The following is a 21,635-nucleotide window of genomic DNA, read 5'->3' on the forward strand; positions in this document are numbered from 1 at the left end:
CCTTCAAAGTTCCTTTATACTCGGCAGCAGGTTCCTGCAATTCATACAAGGTCCCTGCCCACGGATTCAAAAATGCCACATTTTAGGCGAACTTCATTTTCAACTTCTTTTTGAGGGGTGCACTCCCACCCGCAGCTCCCCACCGCCACGCTTCCTCCACCATTCTCACCCACCCCTTCTTCCACGGGGCTCCGCTGCCAGTGCTCGCCCGCGGGTCTGCAGCCGTGGCACGCCGCTCCCAGCCGCCCTTAACCCCCGCGACAGCAGCGGCGGCGGCAGTGGGCACAAGGACCCAGTGCGGCGCGGCTGGCGGCGCCCGCGGAATGTCTTTCATTCACGGGCACGCCGCGCTAGGGCGGGGAGGGGAACAGTGGGCGGTGCCGGCGAAGATCTCTAGCCAATCAGCAGCAGCTCTGCCGCGCGTCACGCGGCCGCGAGCCAATGGGCGTGCGTCGGGCCTGAACTTTTGCCACGGCGGACAAGTTGATACATCGCGGGGGTGTGTCCCGCCGCGGCGGCTCCGGTGGGGGAAAGCGGTCTTAACCCTTCTGCCGCCATGACCTACTTTCCCCCGGGCGGGCAAACCTCCCCTTTCATTGCGGTGCAGGTCGGCGTATCCTCCCCTCCCTTTGGCGATCAGGCGACTGGAAGCACGGTGTGGGGAGGGGTAAAGCGGTGGGAAGGCGAGGCGGGGTAGTGGTGAGGGGTAGTGATGGGAGGGGGGCGGGGGTGTTAGCGGTGTGCGTGTCCCTTTAAGAGTTGGGAAACCGGAGCCGGTGTTTGCGCAACGCCCGGTGCCGCGCGGAGCCGCCAAAGTGTCTAGACTGGCACATGATGGGCGCCAGCCAATCGCGCCGCCGCTCGCGAGGTGGCCCCTGCGCGCGCGCCCCCCAGCCACACAAAAGCCAGCGGAGGGCCGGGCGCGAGCCAGCCGCGCGGAGGGGAGCGCGGGGGGACACCGCCGGGGACAGTCGAGCGGTGCCGAACGGAGCCGGACAGAACCGGAGCCAACCGGATCGGACCGGACAGGACCGGACCGAACCGCAGCAGAACCGCGTTGCTTTGCGCTCTGCACCCCCGCCACACCGGTCCCCCGCGCCGCTGGGATACGTACAACTCACGTGTGCTGACACCGGCCTTCGCTCTGCCTTCTGCTGCTGGGTTTTGCGATTTTTTGATTGGTTTTGGTAATTTTTTTCCCTATTTGCATTTTACCAATTTTTTAGCCTTTTTTTTCTCCCCCTTTTTTTTTCTTTCCAAACCGGATACCTCCCGAGCGCTGATTCCCCACAGGGCTGCACCCCCCCTCCACCGGGGCGCTCCCGCCGCCCTCCCACCTTGTATGGTGGGACCAGCGAGAGGCGCAGCCGAGCGCTGCCCCGGGCTCTCCCCGTCCCGCTCCTCTGCCGCTCCCCGCCTGGCCCCGCATTGGCAGCCGATGTAGGGCACGGCGCGGCGCGCCCGAGCCCCAGCGCCGCCACGGGAGCGGCCCCACAGCCCCCGCGGCGCCGTCTATGCCCGAGCCGCGCTCCCTCCCCGCCGCCTCCCCCATGGTGCGGCCCCGCCGCGGGCCGTTGGCGAGTCGCTGGGCAGGGCCGCGGAGAAACCGCCGGTGCTGCGGGCAAGCCGCGAAGGCGGCGGGTCTGAGATGAGATAAAAGCGGCGGCGGAGCCAGGAGCCCCGCGGAGGAGCGGGGCCGGGGGTTGGCGGCGGAGAGCGACGCGACCCCCGGCCGCCCGCCTGTCGTATGTTCAGGTCCAAACGCTCAGGGCTGGTGCGGCGACTTTGGAGGAGCCGCGTCATACCGGACAGGGACGGCGGAGATGGGAGCGCCAGGAGCGGCCACGACCTCGGAGCCACCGGTACTTTCAAGATCGCGGAGAAAAACCCTTCGGTGGAGATCCGCGCGGTAGCGCGCAGCCTGCTGCGGGAGGCGGCGGGCGAGGCGGCGGCCCGCGGGGACCCCATGGCGGAGGAACGACGCGGGGCCCGGCTCCGTGCCCCGCCGCGGCGGGAGGGAGCCGAAGGGGCGAGCCCGCGGCGGGCACAAGAGAGCGACGGGAGGACGGTGACCTGCTGCCTCTTCAAGGAGCGAGAAGCGGGCGGCCCCCAGCTCTCCCCCGCCGCCGTTCTCCTCGATCCCTCCAGCCCCGACGGCGCGTCCGACGGCGACTCCCCGGAGCGGCGCGGCCGAGAGGCGCGGTCGCGGTTGCTGCTGCTGGAGCAGGAGCTGAAGGCCGTCACCTACTCGCTGCTGAAGCGGTTGAAGGAGCGCTCGCTGGACAGCCTGCTGGAGGCGGTGGAGTCCCGCGGGGGCATGCCCAGCGGCTGCGTGCTGGTGGCCCGCACAGAGGTTCGTCTGGGCGGCCAGACGGCACCCCCACACCTTCTCCTGGGCAAGCTCTTCCGCTGGCCCGACTTGCAGCACCCGGCCGAGCTGAAACCCCTCTGCGAGTGCCAGAGCTTTGGTGTCTCTGACGGACCCACTGTGTGCTGCAACCCCTACCACTTCAGCCGTCTCTGTGGGCCAGGTGAGGAGCGGAGAGGGGGTGTTGGGGGCGAGGGTCAGCATCCTTTCCCTCCCTTCGATCTGGGGTTTTGGGGCTTTGGTCTCTTTCTCTATTTATTTGATCCCTCGTGGGCAGCGTTGGTTTGACCCCGTGAAGTACCGGGAAGCGCCTGGCGCCGGGGTCCCCCAGGCTGGCACATCTCCCCTCTTCATCGCAGAGAGGTTTCCAGTTGTGCTTTAAAAACCCTTTCTGGTTCCTCCCCAACCCCCTCTTGCCGCGGAGGTTCCCCTGCTATTTAGGTGCAGAGGGGCGATAATATGCGGTTTGCATCCTGCTGGCGCCAGCCTGGCTCGGCGGTTATCGGAGCGGCCGCTGGGCCGGGCAATTACCGCTGCCGGCTTAAAGCCGCAGGGCCCCGCCGGTCGCACCGGGACCGGGGCGGGCTGCTGGGGATGCCCCGGCCACGGGGGACCGTGGAACCCGGGTGGAAGCGGAGGAGATCCAGCTCATGCATTCCTCGGGGCTTTCTTATTCTGTTACCGTGGGCAGAGGGATCCCGGAGGACACAACCTCCTCCTGACGGTCCTTGTCTTGGCAGGAGCTTGGAGTTTTTTGTGTTTATTTTGCAATCCGGGATCCTGCCTCGCTTTGCATCACTTCTTTGAAAGAAACTTCGTTGCTGGGCGTGCTTCCCTCGAAGATCGCTAGAGGCTGGAAGCAGTTTTTTCCCACCTCCGTTGCAGCAGATGTGCTTTTGTAGGGAACTCATTCTAGAAATTCGTAGGAAGTTTATCTGACAAAGGGGCAAAGTTTCCAACTGGCTTTCTTGTAGCGGTGGCTGATTCCCAGCCATGTATCCCTACAAGCCCTGCACAGGCAGTAGTAGAGAGAAGAGCTTTTATCGAGTGGCTCCTTGTTTTGATAGTGGGTGTCTGTGCCAGGGCCCCACCCGCTCCAACTGGGCGCTGGAGATGGTAGTAGGAGCCTGGGAAAGGCCTTGATGCCCTTTACTACAAGAGTTTGTACAGCTCGCTGCAGAGACTATCCATCCCTGTTTGTCACCCACTTCACTGTGAGTACTGTGCAAGAGCTTCCAAGAAGTCCCCTGTCGCAGCAGGTCTGGCTCTAGTGTGGGACCAGTCTGCTGTGCATGGTTCAGGTTGGGCCATGACGTCTAGGTTGGGACATTGGCACCAGTATGTTTTATTTGCAGGCTCTTAAGCACCCTGTAGAAGTGCATCTTGCTGCTTGCTCAGGGGAGATGAGGGGCCTTTTCTTAGAAGCAATCAATGACCATAGGCTGTCCCAGAATAATCTAGCATTGGATGCTGAAGTTGTTCTTGATGTACTAGCCCAAGCTGAGTTGCATTTTTTGGGCCAAGTGCCTTGTCTTTGCATATGGGTGTGAACAGAGGAGCACACCCTTGTGTCAGTGGTCCAGGATTCAGTGTTATGCCGTTTACTTCTCAGGACAGTTTGTCACTGAAGTTCATTGTCTGTGTAGTGCTGGTGCCATGACAGAGGCCAGCTGGCTGCACACTCCTCAGTTTTAGCAAGTTACAAGTCAAGAAGCACATCACTGGCATAATTCAGAGAGGAAAAACAATCCTATAACCAATGCACAAAGTGGATGGAGGACCTCTGGGAGCCTTTCACATGGTCTTGACTCTGAGAAGGGCAGCAGAAGCCAGTTAGATTACCTGATTCAGCAAAGCGCTGCTGAGGGCTTTCTTAACTTCAACCGCATGACTGATGATGTGCTGCAGCTTAAAACCCAGCATGTGCCTAGGAGCTTTGCTGGATGGAAGTCAGGGTGAGTAGGGCAGGAGAGGCTGGGCTCTGTTGCAGGATCATGGGATGCTTGTTTGAATACACCAGAGTTAGTTTTGGTTGGCTGAAGCTGGTCTGGCCCATTTCATGTGCTAAGAGTGGAGCATCTTTTGATCACCTATCACCCTTTTCAGTCTAATGGAGCATGTGGGGAGCTTATGGATGTCTGTTTGAGCCATGGTTGTCTTCAGCACAGATGATGAATGAATTTGTCATGGGTGCAGGGATGTGGAGTGGGGTTGCAGGGCAGAACTACAGTCAAGGTGGAACCCCCATCCTTCAAAGATTTGTAAAACTCTGGTCTTGAGTGGCTTCCAAGTGAGTTTTCTTCCAGTGGATGTTTGTAACCGTGGAAGAGTTTCTACTTTGGTTGATAAGCACAGCACTAATACAAAGTTTCATTTCTTGCAGAGTCTCCACCACCTCCCTACTCTCGGCTGTCTCCTAATGATGAGCAAAAGCCACTGGGTATGTGTTTTCTCTCTTTTGATCTTCCAGCAGCTTGTTCATGGTGCAGTTTTGGTGCTGGTTTTAAGACACATCCCCAGGTGGCATGTCGGGCAGAAGCCAGCAAGTTGGGATTTTGTGGCTGCTCGTTATTTCTGAGCAGTGTCAGCTGATGGACTTTCAGAAGCAGCTGATGGCTGTTTAATCCCAAATGATCCTGTAGACACATGCAGGTTTAACTGAATAATATGAAGCACTATTTTTAATGAAGGCTTAATGAAGGGTTTCCAGACCCTTCATGTTTTGTCTGTGTGAGTAACGTGCGGGATGTCAGAGCCGAGAGGGAGTGGGAGCTCTTGGGTGCCATTTCCATAGGGCCCTGGCTGCACCATCTTGGAGGAGCCACCAATATGTCTCATTACAATGAGACATAAACCCTTTGAAATGCAGCTGAATGGCCTTTCACTTTCCCTTGTGGATTCTAAAAGGTATTTTAAAATGAAGTTTAGCTATGGAGTACTGAGCACAGGAGAGATGTGAACCTCTTGGCTTGGGGCCAGAGGAGGCCACAGCAATGCTGGAAGGGCTGGAAGCCCTCTACTGTGAGGCCAGGCTGAAAGAGTTGGGCTTGCTCAGCCTGGAGAAGAGTAGACTCCAGGGAAACCTTCTGGTGGCCTTTCAGGACTTAAAGGGGCAGATCAGAAAGTTGGGGATGGAATTTTTATCGGGGCCTGTTGTGACAGGACAAGGAGTAATCATTTCAAACTAAAAGAGAGGTGGTTTAGACTGGATATAAGAAAGAAATTTTTTTAGTATAAAGGTGGTGACACCCTGTCCCAGGTTGCCCAGAGAGGTGGGAGATGCCTCATCCCTGGATCCATTGCAGGTCAGGTTGTTTGTGACTCTGAGCAACCTGCTGTAGTTGCAGATGTCCCTCCTGGCTGCAAGGGGGTTGGACTAGATGACCTTTAAAGGTCCCTTCCCACCAAACCATTCTATCATTCCGTGAAAGCAGAACCTCCTTTGGGAGGCTGGGTGTGAGGTGAAGGTTGCTAGATAACTGTGGATCCTCATCTTGCATGGTGCATGTTGTCTTGGAGATGTTTTGTATTAGCATCACTGCACCCTGATGGTCTTCTCTCAGCACCCTCCTCTTGTTCAAGTAAAGAAGCAAAAGGCACAAGAGGGAAGGGAGGAATCCCACTTCCATCCTGGGTTTCTTGCTGGGCTTGCTTTAACTGTGGGCACAGAGCGTGGGATTCTGCCCTTTGTCCCGTAGTCAGTGGCTCTGATTTGCAGAGGGCAGTGACCACGGCGAGCCAGGGAGGAGCCAGGCAGGATTTTCCAGGGTGATAGGCACAGGACAGCAGTGCCTGCCTGTCCCACCCAGCCTGCAGGGAAGGCAGGAGCTGCCCTGTGCCAAAGGTGAGTCCCTGCCCTGCCAGCTCTGGATGCAATGCGGTTGCTCCTGCACCCAGTGCCTGCTGGAGGGATTGGCTCCATCACTTAAGCTATGTGGTGGCTGGAGTGTCCTGCAAAGCAAAATTGGCTGGTCATGGAGTATTTCCATTTTTGCTTTTATATTTTTCTTAGGTGGGAAGGGAAAAAAGGAGTTGTCTCTCCCCATGTCCCCCCTTCTGAGTTAATTCCCTCCAGAAACTGTGCTGCAGGGAGAGATGATAGTGAGTGACACACGTGACTTTATTGAAACAACAGCCAGGGATTGAAGTTTGCCTCACTGGCTCGTTTGATTGGAAAAATAATAGTTAATCTGTGAGCAAACAGTTGAGCACTTAATTAGAGGGGTGTAAGCAAGGGAGAATAACAAAGACTCTTAACTTGTTAAAACAAAGTTTCCTTCGCTTCAGCAAAGAGGAAGGAAGGAAGCAAGAATAAACAGCTTCAAGAATTTTAATGGTGATAATTAAGTATAGTAACTATGAGTTGTTTAGAAGCTTGATGTAACTTTATCCAGTAAGCACCAAGTTCCTACTTGTTTGATCAACTTAACTGCAGTTATTTTTGTGGTCGGAGCAATTCAGACTTTGCATTTGCATGGTAGAGGTATGAAGTTAATCTTTGCTTTCTGGCCCAGTGGTGAGCTTCTCTTGGGCAGATGATGGGAAGCTGAAGAGCCACGGGTGCTTATGTAGCACTTGCAAACTCAGGAGGACTAAAAGCACTTTTTAATCTTCTTTTTTTCCCCCTTCCTTCCAGATCTATCAGATTCCACGTTGTCTTACACTGAAACAGAGGCTACAAACTCTCCCAACATCACGCCCGGAGACTTCTCAGGTTGGCAGATGCTTGCACCTACCCATACACATCATGTGCGCCGTGGAGCTGGTAGCTGGGGCAGGAAGGCAGGCAGAGATGGGGAGCTGTAGTCCTGCTGTTGGTTTATCTTAGTGTGAAAAGGAGCAGTTATTTGAGTTGATTGTTCAGTCTGCACTCCATGTGTTGTGATATGACGCTGGTTGCGGGATGAACATGTTGGGACAAGCAGGGAGGTGGCCCTGAGGCCACTTGTGTCCTCTCTTGAAGTCACCTAGACCTTGCCTGTGCCCTGGGATTGTGGTCTGGTGTAGGACTGAGCTGTAGCCATTACTGCTTCATGGCAGTGAGGTCATTTCAAACAATGCTGCTTTCTGGTACTTCTTGTTGAGTCCCTCCAACTTGTGCTACCTGGCAGGTCCTGGCATTATGGTACAAAACCTGCTTTCACGAGCAGAGTTCCCAGCTATGATGCCATTGAAGCTCCCGAACAAAGCTTTGCTTAATTAGGTCCTGGTTTTTGCTCTGCCCCACCCCTACAACCTTTCTTTCATTTAATGGTGTTCTGTAAGGCTTTACCTTCAAGCAGGCAGAGTTGAGACTTTGATTTGCTTGGCATTCGGCTCTTAGTGATGGTTTCACATCCTTTCTCTTCTGGTGTCCTGTCCCAGACCAGGGACTGAGTGCATGGAGAGGAGGAGGGACCTGCCTGTAAGATCAGGTTTAATTTCTATGGAAGAAACTACCTGGTTAGTGGTCTGAGAGATAAGATGGAGATAGACAAACCTTTATCCCGGTGAAGCCCCGAATGCCACCTTCAGTTTTGTGGCAGGGTAGGATTTGGGCACCTTGGAGCTGAGTTGCTGGATACTGAGCTGCTGATAGGTTTGCTGCCTTCTCTGAGGGATGCTGTAAGTTGATGGTGGTGGAGATGACTCTCAGGTGGTCTGTTAGCCCTGGCTTTTCTCTTACTCTCTGCTGGTTTGGTGAGACCAGTGGCTTCCTTGGCGTGTTGAAGCCCATCATGACTCTGCAGCACTTTAAAGAGCATGGTACCGCAGTGTCATGGCATGGTGACACGTTCCTCTGGGGCCTCTTCCTTCTTTAAGGCTGTCCTGCTATGGCCAGGTCGGTGCTGCCGCGTACCGAAAGCAGCCCGCCAGCCCGCCTTGCTTTTGTGGTGCTGCCAAGTGTCTGTAGCTGGGGAACAGAGTAGTTGATAGCCAGGAGTTGGATGGGGCTGTGCTATAATAAATACAACTTTGCAATTCCCAACAAACATTCCTGGGGCTAGGTATGAATCCATAACGCTCCCTATGCCCATGGCTTTTGTTGTCATTGATAATTGCCATTAATTACAGCAGACCAGCTGTAAAACTGGGGTTCCTGAGGATGTAATGGTTTAGCTTCTCTCACAGCAGAGCCCTGCATGGGACATCTGGTGGGTTTTCTGCAATAGAAAAGAGATTTTTAACTTTTCCTTGAACAATATAAGGGCAACACGTGACCAAGCTTGTGCTGCAATCGGACACCTTCTCTCCCCCCGTGCAGTTTCCAATGGTGTAACTTTTAATAAGAGTCTGGGGCTCTGTGATTTATTTTTCCCCAGTGCTCATGATTGCTGAAAGAGGATAAGAGCTTAGCTGAAGTTAACCCATACTTGTCATCACGGGGAAGTAAAAGGAGGGAAAGCACTTAGGCTGTAGTCTCTCTGCCCTGTTTTGGTTTGTTTATTCTCCATTTCGGCTGATTGAATAGATCTGCTGGAGAGGTAGGGCTGTGTAAGCGATACACAAGCACATGGTCTGCCCTGCCTTTTCTCTGTACCAAAGGGCTCAATGTGTGTTGAGCTCCTGTTCCAAAAATCAGTGCATTTTGAATCCAGCATCAGGCCATGACTATTTATTGCTTCAGCTTTGATCATCAAAAAGGCTTTTCCTACTAAACCCACAAAATTCAATTTTGGATGACAGAGAACCATTCTTCTGCTGTTACTCGTTTACTTGATGAACTTCTAAACAGGAAGTTTTAGCATGAAGTCAAAGATCATCTCTGTCATGTGTAGAAGTTTAAAGACCCCCAACCTCCTCTTCTTTTTTTTTTTTAAGTAAACCTTTTCATGGCTATAATGCTGCTCTTAAAAACACAATCAAGTCTTCAATGAGCTGGCAGCTTGCTGTAAATGAGCTAGAAGCTTGCTATAAAATTCATTGTAACAGTCACTGCTAACTGGAAGCACAAGTTGTGAGCGGTTGTGTAGATGCAGCCTACTTTAATGTAAGCTGGATTGATGGGTGGCACCCCAGAGTCCTGTCCATCTGAGGTTCAAAGTGTTTGGGTCACAAAATGAAGCTGTCTGTCCGTGGAGCAGTGTCTACCCACAACATTTCCTAGAGAGGAGGTTTTAGCAGCACATGTAGTTGGATTGAGGATGCTCCTGATTTCCCAGTGAGGTGCAGTGGCTTGGGAATAGCTGGGTTGGTGGGAAAGGCCCTTGGAGATGTTTGATCCCAAAGTTTCCATCTTCTGAGTACAAGCAGTATTCTCATTCAGTCTTGGAGGAGTACAAAGAGGGCCTCCATCTTTTCCTCATTAGATGTATTTCTGAACTAGAGAGTGGGAGTGAAGCAAAGCTTTGGGAGTTGTGTTTTGAGCCCAGGTGGTTTCTCTCCTTGGGCTTGTGTCTGTCCCCCCAGTACCAGCAGAGCCTTGGCCAGTGTCAACATCCCTACCGCTGCTCCAGCCAGAGCTGGGGAAATACCAGGGAAAGGACAAAATCCAGCAAGGCAAAAACAAAAGCTCAGCCCCGTGACTCATAATTGGTGGAACATTTGTAGTAATTTTTTTTTCCCCTTCTCAGACTTGGCTCCTCCACCACATGCCAAGAAGCTGCTGTACCCGTTAGACTTGCCAGGCTTGTAGAGGGCTCTGCTGCTGCAGGAACTGGTTCGGTACAGTGGGGACTTGCTGGAGCAGATGGTGTGGGGCCATGGGCTTTGGGATTCCCTGCCTTTCCCTAAATTCCACAGGGTTATCCCTCACCTTCCCCGGGAGGGACCATGAACCCCACTCCTTGGTGCTCCCCTTGCGTAGCACACTGTGTCAGTTTGTTTTTCAGGCTGGAAAAGCTCCATGAATTCCTGTAAGTAGCAACCAGAGTTCTCCTTAGTGGTGGTGTGAAAGTAGAATCTCAGAATGTATCGGGTTGGAAGGGACCCTCAAAGGTCATCTTGTCCAACCCCTCTGCAGTGAGCAGGGACATCTCCAACTAGATCAGATTGCTCAGGGTCCCATCAAGTTTGGCCTTGAATGTCTCCAGGGGTAGAGTGTCTACCACCTCTCTGGGCAACCTGTTTCAGTATTTCGCTGTCTTCATTGTGAAGAACTTCCTCCTAACGTCCAGTCTAAATCTACCCTGCTGTAGTTTAAAAACAGGAGTTTTTAAGAAATAGAGGTCTTAAGGAGAGGAAGGTTTAAGCACAGATGGGAGGCCAAAAGGTGGTGATGCTGCTTGGAAGCCTTTGTTAGGTGTTGACTTGACCATCACTCATAGCTGCTGCAGATCTGGAGCAACTTAAGCACAGATGGGAGGCCAAAAGGTGGTGGTGCTGCTTGGAAGCCTTTGTTAGGTGTTGACTTGACCATCACTCATGGCTGCTGCAGATCTGGAGCAACTTGTCCATCCTCTGGAGAGTGCAGAAATGTTGGGACATGGGTTTTCTTTGGAGCAATAATAACTGAGGTTGAGTAATAAGCTGTAGGAGCTGACAGGTCATGATGGGTGCAGTTCACCACTGCCTTGCAGCAAGGTCTCCCGCCATGATGCAGAGGTCCCACGCTAGTTGGGTGTTTACTGAAGATCCTTACCGATGACTGTGCCTGCAGCAATCAGTGCCAAACTCTAGTGAGAGCTCTTTTTTCCTCAAAATGAGCCAGCCACTTGTCACTGGAGCCTGCCTCATGTGTCCCTACACGCCTGCTCATTACTCTTTGGAACTCATACCAGTGTTAGAGTAGAAAGTCCCTTTGTTGGTATAGAAATGCCTTGGTGTGGAAATTCCCCTTCTGTTCAGCGCTGCTGAAGCCACACCTTGAATTCTGTGTTTGAGCCCCTCACTACCAGAAGGATATTGAGGTGCTGGAGTAGGTCCAGAGAAGAGCAAAGAAGCTGGTGAAGGGTCCAGAGCACAAGTCTTTTGAGGAGCAGCTGAGGGAACTGGGGTTGTTTAGCCTGAAGAAAAGGAGGCTGAGGGGAGACATTCTCACTCTGCAACTTCCTGAAAGGAGGTTGGAGCCAGGTGGGGCTTGGTCTCTTCTCCCAAGAGAAAAGTGATAGGAAATGGCCTCAAGTTGTGCCAGGGGAGGTTCAGGGTGGGCATTAAGAAAAATTTCTTCCCAGAAGGGGTTCTGGAACAGACTGCCCAGGAAGGTGGTAGAGTCACCATCCCTGGGACGATTTAAAAGACACTGAGGTGCATGTCCTAGTGGTAGCAGCTTAGCAGTAGTGGTGGGATTGTGATTCTGTGATGCTGTGCTTCTCTGGCTTTGTGAAGTGCTGCTGTCTGGCAGGGCTTTCCAGAGGGAAAGGGCTCCTTGCTGAGTGTGGGTGTCCAGCCTGCCTCCAACCACATCCTGCATCTGACTGGCTGGGCTGGCACCCAGTGTTAGGGGATGGTGGGCACCAGGCAGATTCAGATAGGAGAAATGAGGGCAGATTGGTGCTGAGCAGGGCACCCAGGAGAGAGAAGAGAAATGAGTGCTGCTGGGGAGAGATGAGAGCTGGGAGCAGGAGAGAGGCAGGAGGGGCCAGCAGTGGGGTTTGCATCAGCAGCTTTGCAGGAAGCAAGGGAAGGTGCTTTTGATTTTTCCAGAGCTGTTCCCAAAAGTGGAAGCACACAGAAGTCTGCTTTGAGCAGCAGTTCTGAAGCCTAGAAGCCTATGTGCTCCATGAAGTGATGGGGTTTGCTTCATGACTTACTCTGTTATCCAGTCCAAAGCTGGTGGAGGATAACTGTGAATTAATAGAGGAGAAACAGTCTGAATGGCCTGGAGCTTATTTTACTCATTTTGGAATTTTTTTCAAGGCCTGGGAGGATGGAGAAATTGCTTGTGGGGCAGTGATGGTGCTGAGAGTGTTAGATTTGGGAGCAGGGTCCCCATACCCTGAAAAGGAAGAGCGTTTCCATCCATCCTGGCTGATGACTCAGTCCTGCTGGAGCGATGCCACATCTCCAACAGGAGAGCCGGAGGGGTTTTTTTTCTGCTTTCAGCAATATTTAGGATGAACTTGAGGAAGCATATTTTAAAACCCACTGAATGGAGAAAGTGAAGGTCTGTCTTCCTCTCCCCCCCCAGAAATAACAGACTGCACAGATTTATGCTAACAAGGAAATTTATGAAGATCCTGTGTGCTTGGCGTAGGAAAAAAATGTCCATTAAATATTTAAGGCAGATATGTGTGGAAACTGGGCAAACATCAAACATCAGCCTTTCCAGATCAGAGCAGGGATGGGGAAATGACCTGTTAATAGAGGAAAAAAAGATGATTTTAATTCTCCCCCCCTTGTTAATAGGGCAGCAGTTTCTTCTGGGTGTGAGGAGGCTGAGGGAAGATCTCATTGCTCTCTCCGACTCCCTGAAAGCAGGTTGGGGAAAGGTGGGAGTCTGTCTCTTCTCCCTGATATCAGGTGATAGGATGAGAAGAAATAGCCTGAAATTGTGCCAAGGGAGGCTTAGGTTGGGTATTTGGAAAAACTTCTTTCCTGCAAGAGTGGTCAGGCATTGGAACAGGCTGCCCAGGGAGGTGGTGGAGTCACCATCCCTGCAGGCATTCAAGAAATGCATGGACATGGCACGTGGGGACATGTTTTAATGGCCATGGTGGTCTTAGTTTGAGAGTTGGACTTGATGATCTTAAGAGTTATTTCCCAACCAAAAAGATTCTGTGATCTCTTCTGACTTCAGTGTGTCTCAGTGCTTGGGCTCTCGTCACAGCACTGGGTGCAGATGCTGGGCTGAGGTGGCAGAACCATGGGCTGGGGGCTGCATGTTTTGTCTGATCCAACAACACCATGGAGCCTTTTGATCCTTTCTTCTCCCCATCTTATTGCAGGAACATAAATCCATTTAAAAGGGGGGTGGGGAAAGCCCTACCCAAAAAACCCAAGCAGCCCATATCTGTCCATCCAGTTTAATCACAGACAGATGTTTGTTTGGGCCAGTAATGGTTTTGGTTTCCTTTTTCTTTCGTATTTAACTTTAAATTCTTTCTGTGGCGTGTCTTACCTCAGCACAGTCTAGAACAATCAGGGTTTGGCTAAAAACTTCTCTTGTTGGAGCAGAGAGTCCGTTGCCAAGAGCTACTTCTTTGATGCAAAAAAATACATCCTGGAGGGGCTTTGTCAGATGTTTTTATATTAAACATTTTTCCTCCCTAGTTTTAGTGTGCCAACGGGAAATAAAGTGCATCTATTTTCCAGTGTGCACAGCTCTTTGCTTGGTGTGAAGGCTTTCCCCACATGACCATGCATGGCCACAAAGGTTGTCATCTCCTGCAGAGAGCGGCATCCTTCCCAAGGGTTGAGCTTCAGAACAATAACCTACCTTTGCTTTGGGTTTGTTCATGTGCAGCTTCTGGCCCTGCCTGGGGTTGACACCAAAGGCAGCTTTGGAAATTACAGAGTGAATCACAGAATTAATCCCTGAATGGGAACTTGAGGAAGCTCTTGGAGACAGCATCCCTGGGCTTTCAGTGCCTTTCTTTTTCAGAGAGGTGCAGGTGTGCTGTTCCATTCCTCAGCAGATGTTGGACTGGCTTGGTGATTTACAGGAGGGCTGCACAGCAGGTGACTCAGGTGGCAGCCCCTGAAGTTCCAACACTTTTTTTTCCCTCTCTTTGGAGCTGAAGGGGAAGGGATCATTGATCCTGCAGCCTGGTGGGCTCTATGTTTTGCCCCAAGCCTGTTGATGGCTTCACCAGCAACATAACCCAGAGACTATCTCTTGAGTTGTAACTATGCAGATGAAGATGCTGGAGCATACCCAAAGAGGGGCAACAAAGTTGTTGAGGGGTCTAGAGCGCAGTTCTTCTGAGCAGGGGCAGAGGGAACTGAGGTTGTTCAGCCTGGAGGAAAGGAGGTTGAGGGGAGACCTTCTGGCTCTCTACAACTCTCTGAAAGGAGATTGAAGCCAGGTGAGGTTGTGTCTTCTCCAAGTAGTAAGTGATAGGACAAGAGGAAATGGCCTCATGTTGCCCCAGGGGAGGTTTAGGTTGCACATGAGGAGCAGTGTTTTTTTTCCCCCTTGAGGGTTGTCAAAGCCTCTCCCAGGCTCTCCAGGGCACTGGTGGATTCCCCAGCCTTGGAGGGCTTTCAAAGTGGTGACCATGCAGTGCTGGATTAGTGATGGGACTCTATCTCAAAGGTCTTCAACTAAAATGGTTCTTTGCTGCCCAGAGTGTTGAAGCTGAGCAGATGCACCCGTAATTATTAAAGAAAGAGCACCTTACATCAAAATTGAGGAAGTTACTCCCTGCATGTGGTTGTTTCTTCATTAAAACCCTACAGGGCAGCTCTTGTTGGACCACCAAACCCAACAGCTGTAGTGCTGAGGTCTTCAGGAGCTCGCAGTTTCAGAGCTTGTGGATGAGCATGGTTGGGTGATGATAAACCTTTGTCATCCTGTTTGGAGGAGCAGGATAAGTACTGGTGCCCCAATCTGTGCAGAGTGGGGGACATGGGAAGGAGGATGATGTTTCAGCAGTGGCCATGCAGCTGTAGAAGGGTTTCTAAAGCAAGTGACACTTGCTCATAAAAAATACACTGCAGGTTATGAGCTTGCAGTGGAGGAAACCTTTTGGTCTCAAAATTAATGCTGGGCTAAGCCAGGATAATAAAATGAGGAAGATAAATCAATTTGTGAAGGAATTGGCTGGAGCTGGGAGAGAGGGGGTGTGTGCTGAAAGTCTCTGCAGGACAGAAATAAAGTTTCTTCTGAGGCCTTGCATCTCATGCAGTGGCAGCATCACCAGCCTCCAAAAATACAAACTTCCAAGAGGGAAGATGTCTTCTAGACTGGGAGATGGAGAAGTGTCCCTTCGTTACTAGCTGCAAAAGTGGTTTGTGAGAGCAACAAGGTTCTCATGTGCATTGATGATGCTGAGAGGGAGGACAGCAGGGTGCTCCCATGGCATCCTGTGTTCAGCTGGAGCTGCTGTGTCCCAGGAACCTGCCAGCCCCAAGGAGCATCTTTAACTGAGACAGTTCCAGTGATGTTCATCATCTGAACTAATGAAACAGTGGTCAACTTCCTTCCTCCTGTGTCTTCTTCCCCTGTAAGGACCCAGGGAGTCAGTGATTTTCCCAGGGTGGATGTTGCAGAGCTGTGAATGGAGCTGAAATCTTCCCTGTCACCATCCATTGCTTGCATTGCTTCAAATCCAAGAATATCTTTCCTGTTTAATTGTTAGGATACTACTGCTTTAACCCTTGAACACAGGGAGCACCTAGAAAAAGGTGGACAATCAGAGCTGTCCATAAGTCCAGAAGGAAATAAAGGAGCAAAACTAACTGTTGGAGCCTTAGGATCATGTCTGGAGTAACAGGTGGGCTGATGTAGAAGAGGGTTGGTCTTATCAATATTTGGCCCCATGCCTATTGCAGGGATTAAAGCTCCTTTAGGAAAGATCCCTTTGTGCATGGACACGCAGCTTCCCAGCTTAGAAGGTAGTTCAGCTTTGAAGCCAGGTAGGATGAGGACCTGAAATGAAGGTACCAGGGGCAGTGTTTGGGGAGCACCATTTCTTTGTAGGCAATACACTAAATTTCTCAGTATGTCCTGTAGAGAAGGAGAAAGAGTTGCTCTTTCTCTCCTTCCCTCGCCTGGAACTGGGATTTTTTGCAGCTAACCAGGCTATTTTCAGCCTAGAAGTTCTTGGAGTAAGTGCAGCACCCAGATAAAATATGGTTTTGTCTGTGGTTCATTGAGTAGTTATGATGTTTGGCCTTGAATCACAGAGTAATCGCATCCCTCACTTCTCCAAGCACCTAAGCATCACACTTTAGAGAGAAAAAAGGGAAAGGGGGGAAAAAAAGAGAAACATCAGGAAGTAAGCAAGTTACTTAAAAGTAAATTAGTTTAATCTTTGTAGCCAAACCATTACATTCTTGCACCCTATTAGGAGTTGGAAATGGCTTTCTAGGTAGTAAAAAGTTCTTTTGATGTCTCTCTGCCTTTTGAACAGTGTGTATCTGAGGGTACTTCTTTGTTTGAACTTCACTTTTTTTTCCCCTCTGTGCCTGTGTTTTGCTTTTTATCCAGATTTGCTGAATACTGGATGCAGTGTATTTATGACCTTTGAAAATGGTGAATGTTTTGAAGGAAGAATTTTGGCTTCTTATAGGGACCTGTAGAGAGAGGCTTGTATTCACAGTTACAGTAGGAGATTATTTTTTTTCTTGGTGGCACTTTGATGAGCCAGAGGTGTTTATAGGCTTGATTCATAACTGAGTTACTAAGGTTTTCCACGGAAATAACTTATTAAATCCGTGGCGCTCACTGAAGCGATTGAAGTCTGTAGATGTTGCTGTTCATCAAAGGCACCTCCTTTCCCAGCCTTCCAATACCTAACTCAGCATTTTACCTCTGGAGAACGCTTGGACCTGCAAGGGCTGGGTGGTGTGGAAGCCTGGGACGTGTTTTGAGTGAGGAATAATAAAATAAATAAAAAAACACACAAGACAAACTGGAAAAGAGGAGGAAGAGTTGGGGGGGGGGGAAAAAGCCCTACAGGAAAAACATCCCCTGTGGTTCAGAGCTGCTGATGGTTAAACCTGGTTTTCTGGAACACTGCTTATTTGTGTGGATTTGACTTTGCTGCTCGACAGCTGAAAAGTACATCCCTTTACTGCTGCTGGCCAGGCTGCTGTGGGCTTTGAAGTGCTTTGAGCCCCTGGAACCACAGGTTCAATTTACTGGCAAAGGAGACTCAGCTCTTTGTCCTTCCAAAGTGCTTGGGATTGAAGGGGATTAGGCATGCGGCTGCCGTGATTCCCAGCCCTGCCGTGTGTCGTGCCATGCTGTGGACTCCGGGAGGGAGGAGCAGAGCCTGCTGCCTCCCTGTCCTCGGGGGATTGAGGTGTTTGGTCACTGAGGATGAGGAGGGATGCTGGGTCACTGAGGTCCCACCTTGCCTGCGGGGTTTGGATGGTGCTTGTCCCAGTAGCAGGGTGTACTCATTCCCTCCTGTTTTACACTGTTCCCTTTGTTAATTCCACCAGAAATTGGGTGTTCAGCCTGGAAAAAGCATTACTGTGGGGACTGAGCACTGAGAGAGGTTGACGAGGAACTGTACAATGCACTGCAGAGCGCTGGGGTCTGGGCTCTGGATGCTGAGAACTGTTGGAATTCCTGTTTGCTTGGGTTGTTTTTTTTTTCTGTAAGAACAAAAACATTTCACATGGAAATGCCTGTCTTGGCTGACCTCTTCAGAGCTGCTAAACACTGACTTGTAATGGCCTTTGCAGCTCCTGGGGCTGGAGCAGGGATTAAATGGTCTCCAGCCTTGAAGCTCTGGAGCACGTTGCTACCCTGCTGCCCCCTTCCCAGAGGTGCTTTTCCTTTGGTGAGAAGCTGAGCATTGCTTCAGTTCCTCATCCCTGGCTTTGCTTATGGGAAAGCACCAGAAGATAAATACAGTTAAAACCAAGGCCCTGTTCCCAGCTGAGTGTCTCTTTCATCAGCCTTTTTTCAGACGTTTCAAGGCAGGCAGCTCCTGCCATATGGTTGGTTGAGTTCCTTCAGCTATGACTCGAAAGACTTGTGCTCTAGCCCACCCCATCCTGCTCCCCATCATTCCCAGAGCAAACCCCAGACCAAAGCTGCCTTTCTCTCCCAAAATGGCAATTCATGCAAGTGCCCTCATGTCACATTTGCACTCCCAGCTGGACGCTGATGCTCAGCTGGACCTGATGCAGCTTGGTCATCTCCCTCCCCAGACTTTGGAGAGCTGGTTGCTGCTCTCCCCTTCCTCTGTCTGCATTTGAGTTTTACGGGTTCGGAAGTGTTTCTCCTCTTCATTGTTCCTCATCATCTGAAGAGGATCACTTTGCCCTTTCCTTGTTTTGCCTGTGGTTTAGAGACTAGAGGAGGAGTTGGGAGGCATTACCCTGCTGCTGGGGCTCCTCTTCATGCAAGGACCACACTGGGGATACCTGGGCAGGATTTCTCACAGCAGCACTGCGGAAGGGTTTGAGACACAATGTGTCAGTTTTATCTACATATTCCATTAGCAGGAGTGAAATGTGCCAGCAGAAAGGCTATTTTTCAGCTCTTTTCCATTTATTAAGGGCTCATTTGCTAAGATTTTTCCATTCAAGGAGCCAAAGAATGTTAAAGACTTTAAAAAAAAAAAAAGCCAGCTGCTTTGTGCTTTCACATAGTGATGTAAACCACTGTTGTCTAGTTAATAAAGTGGAAAAAGCACTGAGTGAAGGGTTTGAAAAAAGCCCTGTAGATCTGTGCAGACAGATACAGCACTTGGGTGTCTGGCTGGGGGGTGATGATAATGCTGCGTTGTCTGTAGATTTGATCCACCTGTCTCCAGAGGGTCCTGGAGGGATGGATGTGCTGCTTAGAGCACATCACTTTTGTTTCCTTTCTTAATATTTTTGCTTCTGGCTGTTACAAAGCATGGCCTATTCGAGGGTGAGCTGCTGGTGCTGCGCTCAGACAACGGTCTGCTTGTGAGAGCCCCGGTGGCAAAATGAGGGTTTGTCCACAGGGAAGAATGAGGTGGTTGATTCGTCTCCTCAAGGAAGGGCTGTGGGATCTTGGGAGCATCCCTGCCTCCCTTCTTCCACCAACAACAGGGAAGGCAGACTTGGACAGTGGTGTCTGGGAGCTCCCCTGATTCTGCTTTCCGTTGCTTTGGAATTAAAGATATGGTTCCACTAGTCTCCATGATGCCTTGGACAGCACCGTCACACCTTCCCCTCAGCTCTGTAGACACACACAGTTGTGCCCTGAGTTCATCCTGTGACTTTGATCTGAAAATGAGTGATAAGACCATGTTTTTTCCCCATTCTTAAAATCAGACAAGCCATGTCAGAACATGTCAGTACTGGTGACCCACCAGTACTGAAAGGGGCCAATAAGAATGATGGAGGCAACCTTTTTATCAGGGCCTGTTGTGACAGGTCAAGGGAAAATGGTTTCAACTAAAGAAGGGAGTTTTAGTCTGGAGAGAGGGAAGTTTTTGACAATGAAGGTGGTAAAATACTGTCCTAGGTTGGCCAGAGAAGGGGTAGATGCCCCATCCCTTGAACCGTTCCAGGTCAGGCTCTCAGCTAATGTTTAGGGGCCCGTCCCTCTGCTAAGTGGGTGTGTGTTGTGTTATTATACAGGCTGTGTTGGGGTTTTGGATGGAGGAAAACTGTTGTGGCTCTTCTCATGCTTGCAGGCCATATCACTGTGGCTGTCCTTGAGCATTCAAAATGAGGAGCTTTCGTCCATGCAGATGTTGAGATGAGGTCAGTGAGCAGCCCTCTTGGTCTCCAAGATTCGGTCTGGTTGGGTTTGTCTAGTGCAGCATCTTGTTGCCTTCAGCTCTGGAGAGAGGGAGCAGATGGAAAGATGAGGAGTTTAAATGTCTTAGCCCCAGACAGTCCCAATGAAATGTGTGTCTGCAGCTGCCATTGGACTCTTGAACTGGTTCTGCTGCAGGGCTGGTAATGGTAAAACTCAATCCACAAGGTTTTGATTTTGGCCCAATCTGGAGAACTCTTTCTAGTGATATTTTTGTGAAGCCCTGAAAACATGATGCTATAGTTTTGAGGGGCATATAGATACCTATGCCAAGGTGCAGGAGCAGCCATTCATAGGGAGGTCAGGCCTTGCTTTTCCCCAGGTGTCTCAGGAATTCCTTTCTGAGATCTGCAAAAAACCCATCTGAACACCAAAAAAAACACTCCACCAAAACTTTATGAATCAACTGGGAAGCCAGTAAAAATTAGTAGTAACAAGCTCATTTCAATAGAAATGGGTTTGCTGCACTGCTGGCTGCCAACCATTTATGAGACTGGCTGGGTGCCGGCAAGCAGGGTCCAGCACGCTGCATCCTTCCACCCTCCTGCTGCTGGAAATAATTTGTGACTCAAAAAAAATAAATAACACTATTGTGGAGCTTGTTTTGTGGTTGGGGCCTGAGCTGGGCAAGGGGGACAGCTCTAGCTAGCTCCAGAGTTTGCAAAACCTAGTTGGGGGCTTTCTGCTCCATCTCAGGTGGGTTTCTGCTGGGTTTCCTTAGGGCAGGTGAGGATGAGTTACGTCCATGGCACATTCAGTCTGCTCTCCAGATCCAATGCAAGCAGAAGAGCTGGGTTGTGGTGGCCATGCTGATGCAGGCATGTTGCAAGGAGAGTTAGGTGTATTGAGTGGTTCAACAGCACTTGGCAAGAACCTGATCCAATTTTGATGGCCTCATGTAGTAGGAAACTACAGGTCCATGTTAAGCTGTTCAGGAAGCCCCCAAGGGGTCTGAGCCACAGGACTGTTCTGATTCTGAGTCCTTAGCACAGGGTCTGGCTCTTAATCTATCATTAGATCCCTGTCCTAGTTCAACCAGAGATACCGTTGTGGCTGTGGTGTTGAGGTGATCCTGGGATAAGGGGTGTGCAAGAGGATAACAAACACAGGCTATTTTGTGTTCCTCGGTGAGCTGCTGATACACCGTGTACTTTACTTCTCAAGCCCATGTCTCTGGTGGAGACATCCCGGCCCCACTAAAACCCAAAGTTGTTTCCCAGTGAGTTGGGTAATGGCTTGTTCAGAGGAGAGCCCAGACTTCTCTTAGCTGAGCTGATTCATATGCAGCCTTGAAAGATTTGTGGCCATCTCCTGGAAAAAGGGAGTGACCGGTGCCTGGGATGCCATGGGTCACTCAGTTAAAGCCACTTGCGTGTGACTGTGGAAGCTTCCAGCCCAGAGGAGAGTGAGGAAATTCCTTTGCGAGCACGAAGTAAGGTAAAGATCCTATGTGCTGGGTGAGTTGCTCTTCCCCCCATTGTTGAGCTATTTTAATGGAAGGGAAATGTCAGCAAAAGTATGTTTAAAAAAAAATGTCATTCACATCACTGACTTTAGAGCTCTGGGCAGCTTCTTCAGTTCTGAAACAAGAACATCTGAGGAGTTTTCTCAATTCCAGTTAATTCCAGCCAGGTATTTTGAAATATCCATGGACTTTTCCATGTTGAATCATCATTGTAGACCTTCAGAGCTGGATTGAATTCAGCTGTACTTGAAAGGGTTGGTCATTTGAGACGTTCAACATTAAAGATTTTTGCAAATGAGTTTTGCTCTTGCTATGCTGAATTTGTTTGTGTTGAAAAAAAACACCTCTGTGGATTTGGTACGTGTCTGTCTTTGAAGGGCTTGGCTTCAAAGGCTGCTTGCTCTGGGTGTTTCATAGGCTGAGCTCTACTGTCTCTGAAGCTCTGCTTCATTGTGGGGAAGCGTCAGCTAATGACTCTTAATGGCTTCGCTAAAAAGCGCAGGAAGGAAGAGCAGAGTGTAGCTGTT

The 21,635-nt window shown here is 50.6% G+C and overlaps 1 protein-coding gene across 1 annotated transcript in view; it reads left to right on the plus strand.

Moving 5' to 3' along the window:
• Window positions 1–1,247: 1,247 nt before the first annotated feature.
• SMAD6 (SMAD family member 6) overlaps window positions 1,248–21,635 on the plus strand; it is a 45,806-nt gene continuing 25,418 nt past the window's right edge. Inside the window, exons 1-3 of the mRNA XM_009903935.2 lie at window positions 1,248–2,531; window positions 4,752–4,808; window positions 7,005–7,082. Of these exons, the coding sequence (XP_009902237.2) occupies window positions 1,748–2,531; window positions 4,752–4,808; window positions 7,005–7,082 (919 nt within the window). The 5' untranslated portion in view covers window positions 1,248–1,747. The remainder of the gene's footprint in view (window positions 2,532–4,751; window positions 4,809–7,004; window positions 7,083–21,635) is intronic.

This window comes from Dryobates pubescens, chromosome 17 (assembly GCF_014839835.1).
Source record: "Dryobates pubescens isolate bDryPub1 chromosome 17, bDryPub1.pri, whole genome shotgun sequence".
NCBI lineage: Eukaryota > Metazoa > Chordata > Aves > Piciformes > Picidae > Dryobates > Dryobates pubescens.